The 6,995-nt window shown below is 47.2% G+C and overlaps 1 protein-coding gene across 1 annotated transcript in view; it reads left to right on the top strand.

Moving 5' to 3' along the window:
- Positions 1–892: 892 nt before the first annotated feature.
- Positions 893–6,995, top strand: part of TTC39B (tetratricopeptide repeat domain 39B) — a 90,730-nt gene continuing 84,627 nt past the window's right edge. Inside the window, exon 1 of the mRNA XM_048930506.1 lies at positions 893–1,024. Within this exon, the coding sequence (XP_048786463.1) occupies positions 977–1,024 (48 nt within the window). The 5' untranslated portion in view covers positions 893–976. The remainder of the gene's footprint in view (positions 1,025–6,995) is intronic.

The raw sequence follows: 6,995 nt of genomic DNA, 5'->3' as shown, positions 1-6,995 counted from the left end.
GCATGAGGAAAACATGCTGCCTGTACAGCACACTTACTAAGCCATCTAAAGAAGTCTACTCAGATGAAGACCAAAGCAAGCAAAGAAGCATGGGCCCTTCTTTCTTTTCCATGCAGTCAGTGGCTGGATACCATGACGAATTCACATTTGTGGTGCATGGCACAGATGGTAGTGATCACACAGTGCTGGGCACCGGTGCAGATAACGGCGTCCCATCAGGGATGGTGACAGACAGGCTCTATACAGCATCTCCAGTGACTGAAATGCCCAGTGGGTTGGTGGGGTTGGGTGATGCGGGTGGAAGGCATGTGATGTCCCCACAAAGCGGGCCTCGGGATGGCTTGTGATGGAGCTCAGCTTTCCTGGAAAGCCGAGTACTGAAGCGTTGTCCTGACAGACCTCCTCGCCGCGAGGCAGACCAGGAAATGCGTTTCCCTGAGATGGAAACCTCACGGATGCTCTCACCATGAAACGGCGGGCAGAAGTTAGCTCTCACTGAGGCAGCCGCCGCCCTGGGTGCCCGGGGACCAGCACCGAGCAGGCTCGCTGACGGGGCCGGCGGCAACTACAGCGCGACTGAGGCTCCATCTGAGCTTCGCTGCAAAACCCCATCGGAGCGTGCGGCGGCCAAACTCGCCGTACTCGGGCCCCGCCGCCAGGGGCGCCGCTGCCCCCCCGCTTCCCGGGGCAGAGCCGGGCAGCGCCTCGCGGCCGCAGGAGCGGGCTCGTTGCCCGGGGCGGGGCCTGCGATGCAAACGAGGGGGCGCGGACACCGGAGTTGTGTGGCGGTCGGGGAGGAGGAAGCGAGCGCGGCTCCTCGCGGGCCGGACGGCCGGGACAGGCGGCGGGCGGCAGGGCCGGACAGGGCGGAGCGGGGGCGGCCGGGAAGAGCGAGAGGCGGGGACTCGGCGGCGGGGAGCGGGACGGGGCGCGGCGGCCGCGTTCATCCCGGAGCGGCGGGCGGCGGAGCGGGAACATGGCGAGCGTCGGAAACGGCACGGAGGAGAGCGGCGGCGGGGAGGAGGTAACGGCGGGCAGCGCTCGGGCCCTGGCGACGCGTCGGCGGGGGCAGCGCAGGCCGGGCCTGCCCGCCCGCATCCCGCTCACCCCGCGCCTCGGCCGCCGCGTCCCGCAGCCGGCTCGGCCCGGCCGCCGTCGGGGAGAGGGCGAGCCGGGAGTTGAGGAAAGTTGCGGCGCGGGCGGCCCCTTCCCCTGCCGCACAGCGAGCGGCCGCCGGCCCGCGCCTTTCCTTTCCTCTTTTTTTTTTTTCCCCTTTTTTTCCCCCTTCCCTTTTTAACTCAGCTCCGAGTCGGCGCCCGGCTCCGCGCAATATCGCCTGTCCGGCGACGGCGGGGAGAGGCGGGCGGGCCGGCAGGTGCCCCGGGCTCCGCCGCCGGGAGCGGCCGTCCCGGAAGATGCGGTGCTGCCCTGTAGGCCCCGCGTGGAGGGCGGGCCGGGGAGCCGCGCGGGCAGCGCAGGGCAGGGCAGGTGTGGGCTGCAGCCCGCTGCGACTGGCGGGCACCCTTCCGCTGTTGCCCGATGCAAAGTACAAGCGGAAAGCCTCGCGTCTTAACAGCGCTGCCCGAACGTTTCCTTTTTGGTGCCCTCTCAGCCAGAGGGATGCAGTGGCTGCGTCGTGCGGCTGTCGGCGGTGTGGCTGTGTGTCACCCGGCGAGTGCGGGCTGCTCCAGAAGGAGCGGCTCCCGCAGGGAAGGGGGCGCGCGTTGCGGTGCTGACCCGGCTTCTGGCAGCGTGCGCTTAAAGCGCTGCTTTACGTGTTGCTTATGCTCAGTAGCTCTTTCAAAAAGGGTTTGTAAGGCACGGCTCCTGCTGAACTTAGCTGTAGGAAATTTATGAATCACATAGCAGATCTTATCCCGTCTTTTTTTTTCCTTTTCTTTCTGTTTTTAAAGGCCGTGCTAGGGTGAGTTTTTAAATTGAACACGTGCCAGTGCCCCATTGCTAAGGTAGGGCATACACCTGTATAACAGAGCATCTGAGAAATGTGTGAAAGTATAGGACTGGGTTGCTGTATGGTTCTGCACGATGCTGGTGTTCTGTATTTGGCAGCTGCGGAGTTGTTCTTGGATGAGACAGTAGAAAACCAGCTTCTTCCTTTCCTCAGTTGGAAGGTGCGGATATGCCAGCGCCAGCACCTCAGGGCAGGCTGTGAAAGTTGGTACTTCTTAACTCTGTCGTGTGGAGAGATAATGTGAAATGCTTTTATCTCATTGTGTGTTGGAGTGAATCATTGCAAAATCATAGGGCGCTGAGTAGAGGCTGTGATTTCTGCAAGGCTAAGGTTTGTTTCCAGTATAAGGAGTGAGTAAGTACCGGTGGGAACAGGTTATTAATCAACTCCTGCTGCTATCAGTAAGCAAGTAGTTGGAATTCACAGTTGGTAGAACAGGTAGTTAGCAATTTAGCTGTAGTCCAACTGTCCTGCATAAGCACTGTGTATTGTTTGAATATTGTTCAGTTTGCTGCCAAGTATCAGTATACTCTATCTCTTAGAGGAAAAAAAGGACATCCTTACGAAAGCATGTAAAAAATATAAAAGCACGTAGAAAAAGCTGTATGTAAGGAATAGTATGCAGAAAGCACACAGACTTTTTCCAGATGAGCTCTGAAGAGCTCATGTTCTCTGTAGAGACTTGTGCGTGATCTGCTGGTGTCTGAGAGAGTTGTGAATAGGTAATGGAGTGAGCACTTGAATGTTTTGCTGGTAGAATCTGAAAGTTCAAAGAGGAAGGGCAGGTGCTGGCTTTATCGTGGAGATGGTCATTTCTGTAACAAAACTTACCCGTACCACTGGCATCTTATGTCTGCAGGTTCACCAGCCTTCACTATTAAGCTTGATGTTCTGCAGTTCAGATATGAGCTAGTTGTTTGTATGCACATTTGTGTTATTTTTTTAATTAGGTATTAAAATTTGTGTTTTAATGGGGAATGTTAGTGCTAGTTATGTTTGTGAAAGCAGTGTGCTTCTAAATAATGTTTACATGGAACATGAAGGATATGAGCTATTTATTCTTTAACTTACTGCTGTATGCATATAGATCTTAACGTAGGATTTTTCCTCTGAAAGTACTTGGAAATACTTGTTCATCCCTGAAGCTTTGAAAAAAGATGTTCTTGAAGTTGTTTCCTGCCTACAGGGAACCTAACTAGGTCTCAACTAAGACGACTGCTCTAAAGTCCAGACTTAGTGATGCAATTTAGCTATTCACTACTGAAGTCCGTGATGATAAGAGCTGTGGTTTTCCTTATGCTTCCTTGTAGCTCAAGGAAATGCCAGACTCATATTTATATTGGTTTTCTTTTTTGCCGATTTATGCCTCGTCCTTCAGCTCTGGCTTTCCACTGTGCATTAAAAGGAAGTACTATGAACTGTATGCCTTTGTTTAATTCCCCCCAAACTATGCAAGCCTAGTAGTTTAGGTCTTGGTTGCCAAGTGGCATTGAAGACATAAGCCCAAGAAGCTGTATGAATGTGACAGTGTTGTGAGTATGCTCATCTGGTGAAAACAAATGGTTGTCAGGCTCAGGATTTTCCTGTGCGGTGATTTCAGAGTGCTACAAGTGTGTGTAATGTTCCTCTACCAGGATTTATTTTCCTGGCTGCTGTGTTACCAGAATGAAACTGTCCACCGATTATGTGTCTAGTTGTGAACTCAGAACATATGTTGTATGCACGTCAAGAGCTATTACCATTGAATTTCTGTTCTAAAAGTATTCGTATCTGTATTCTTCTGGAACAGGTTGCAAATCTAGGACAGATGTGCTTAGGGGCAAAATAATATTCCTGGCCACAGCAATCTTCAAGCAAAACTTTAAGCCTTCCCCTTCTCCCCCCCTCAACTGTCTAAAGATTACTTAAAATAGTGGGCCAGATCTGCTTCCCATTAAGTTCACTCTGTGCTGCCCTGGTTTTTCAAAGTCTTAAAGCCAGCTTAATTGGTTACTTGGGGATTCCCTATCCATTAAGAAAAAACAAACCAACAAACCCATCCTTGGCCTTTGTGCCTGTGAGGGTTGTGGCCAGACAAAAAGGATCATGCTCAAGAAGTGTTTGTGTGCTACGGAAAAGTCTTGTTTGGCCACAGCCAGCTAGGCTACGGATTATGGAGGGATCTGCAAGTGATTGTGCCCTTGCTGTGGTTAACTCTAAGGCCTGTATTAAGGACAGGTTGGTCAATTCAGCTGATGTGTGCCTCAGCACTAGCCTAACCTGTTAAAGAAAATTTGTGTAATAGAGATTTGATGATGCGTGCTGTACTCTCTTGAATTGCACAAGCTGGAGCAATACTATGCAGGCTGGCTTTACAAGCCTGGGCAGTTTATCTTCTGAACTCAGTTCAGCATGAAACAAGTGTCTTCAGAACTGGTATTCTTTAATCTAAGAGGTGTTCAGTATTCCCTAGTACTCTGTTTAAGTACTCAAAGCTTTTTATTCACAGCTGCTGCGGCTATGGCACTCGTAATCACAGTTGTAGAGTCCTTGTTTTCACCAGTAACCTAATATAGTAATGTACTTCGTATTAAAGAAGCCTGCAGTGCTGTGCATTCCCTTGCTGATGTTTACTCTGAAAACTTTTTGCTGCTTTGGATGGTAATTCTAACTTGGAAAAAGAATGCCAATAGGGAGAAATGAGCGTAGCTGCCCTCCTCCTCTTCCTCCTGGGGAGCTGGAGCAAGCTGATAGGGCACATTTTCTTCTCTTGAAACGGAAAGTTTTGTCAGAAGGAGCTAAGAAGGGGTAATGAGGGCATTTCCTTTCCTGAAGGATGGTTTCTGTCAAAGAGATGAAACATACAAATCCGGTAAGCTTAAAAAGTAGATCTTGCTGAAGACTTGCAATTTGGACTTCTTTTTTCAGCATAGTCTAAGGCTTGTTGTTTGGCATGTGCTCAGCTGTTTCTCCTGTTCCTCTTTTGGCCTCTCTGACTTCCATAGCACATCAACATCTGAGCTGAGGGACAGGCTTTTCTAGGAGTGCAGATAAGAAAAGAACCAAGGGAAAGCCGAGCAAGTATAATAGTTTCTTCCTAAATAAATAAGGCTTCTCTTTCTGTTTCTGAAGTCCAGAGGTTCTTTATTTTAAATAAAATATGCTAAGACCTTGACAGGAGGCTATTTTACTCGTGGATGCACTTGTTGAGAGACATTATTTTTTTTTCTTGTAATATTTTGATAGTGTAATAATACACTCAAAATGTGTACTTCAATTTTCTATTACCTACTATTGGTACTGTTCTGAGATGGCAAATGATTTTTCTTTGCATTTTTCTGTGTTCTTGTTGGCTTCCTTGCTTTGCTCTTTGAGCCCCTTCTTTAACAACGAACAAACTTGAAGAAATTGTGACGTTAAGTCTTTGTTAGTTTCCTGGGGAGGCAAAGGAAGCACATGTAACGTGTTCCAGTTAAATGTTCTTATTTAATGCTCACTCTGGTTGTCTTCTCAGAGAGAGGTATATGACAAGAAGTGTGGTTATAGTGGTTAATGGTTTACATCAGTAAAGCCTGGCTTATGGCTCACTGCATGTGTGCACATTGCTTCTACAAGTAGTAAGGTCTGCTGAGGGAGCAGACATGGCTGAATGTGCAGTTTCAAAATAGCTATGTTATTCAGTAAGCTGGAGATTTCTTCAATGGGAACACTAAGGAAAATATTACAGGCTGCCATGATACGGGAAGCTCAGGATGCATCTTACAGAAGCAAAGCTGAACTTTTGTGGAAGCTAAGTACTGTGAGACTGTTTCAATCTGTTAAGATTTGCCTTTACTTTTGTCTGATTTTTTTTTTTTTTTAATAGGGAAATATTTGCTATATCTATTGAGGTGGGGAAAAAAAGCTGAATAAAAGGTGATAGTTATTGCTGAACATTTGCTTTTCTTTTTGTATATTGAACTATTACTATATTATTGTGGAAAATGGCATCTAAGATTTGTATTTTTTTTTTTTAAGGGAGCATTTACTTTGCTTTGAGTAATGGAGTTATCTATATTACAAGTATGGCTGTTTTGGTAACTGTAGCTAAGAGTTCTCCATCACTACATTAGACAGTTCTACTTTACAGAAACAGGGAAAATACAATATTGCTGCTTGTTGTTGAGTAAATCTGGGTGAGAATTAGGATTTTGTGGAAGCACACCTGATTTTGCCAATGTGCAGCAAGGAAAGCTTCAAATAAATAATGCTGCTTTCACTTCTTATGTGGCATGAGGACAGCAGACTGACATCAGGAACACAGCCTGGGAGACCACATCCATTTGGTGGGCAGTGATTTTCATGCTCACTGTTACTTCTGGATTAATAGGAAGAGTGTTATACTTCAGGGAGGAGAAATAGTGAAGCACTAATCTCTTTCTGATAAGTGAACGATGTCAGACAGGATTTGAGACTCTGCTTTTAGAGATGAGCCTATGCTGCTGTTATACATGTTTAGATTGTAGCCTACATCTATCCAGTAATCTTGTGCTGTGGTTGGTGAGGTGCCTGCATAGAGAAACAGGTCTAAAACAGGTGAGAAGTCTGTGTTAAGTGCTAAAAATTTCTTGTGCTTTTCTAAGCCCTCTCAGGGTCAAAAACACTTTAGGTAAGTTAGCAATAAGGAAGTGTCACAGAGCTGTGGATTTATTCCCAGATGCCAGGTGCTAAAAGCAAGAAGTAAAGATTTACCTGGTGTCTTTTTCTGAAGTCAGGGAAGTGATGTTGTTATCGCATGCACGTCAAGATAATCTGATACCTCCAACCTTAGTTGCAGTGATCTTCTGTCATGATGTGGTGAGTGTATTGTGTTTTTATTCCACTTCTCTTATGTATTCACTGTGCAATAGAATAATAAAAAAAACCTTTATGAGCTAGTGTTTGAGTATAGCAGTGCTTTGGTTTCTTCCCAGGATCTGGAATTGTGCACGTTCTTGCCTTCAAGAAATTCTTTTTTAAGAATGTTCAAGGAAACAGAATGTTTTTGTAGAAACTAATTCTGAAG

The sequence above is a fragment of the Lagopus muta genome, chromosome Z (genome assembly GCF_023343835.1).
Source record: "Lagopus muta isolate bLagMut1 chromosome Z, bLagMut1 primary, whole genome shotgun sequence".
Taxonomy (NCBI): Eukaryota; Metazoa; Chordata; class Aves; order Galliformes; family Phasianidae; genus Lagopus; species Lagopus muta.
This window is presented reverse-complemented; position numbering and strand designations above follow the sequence as displayed.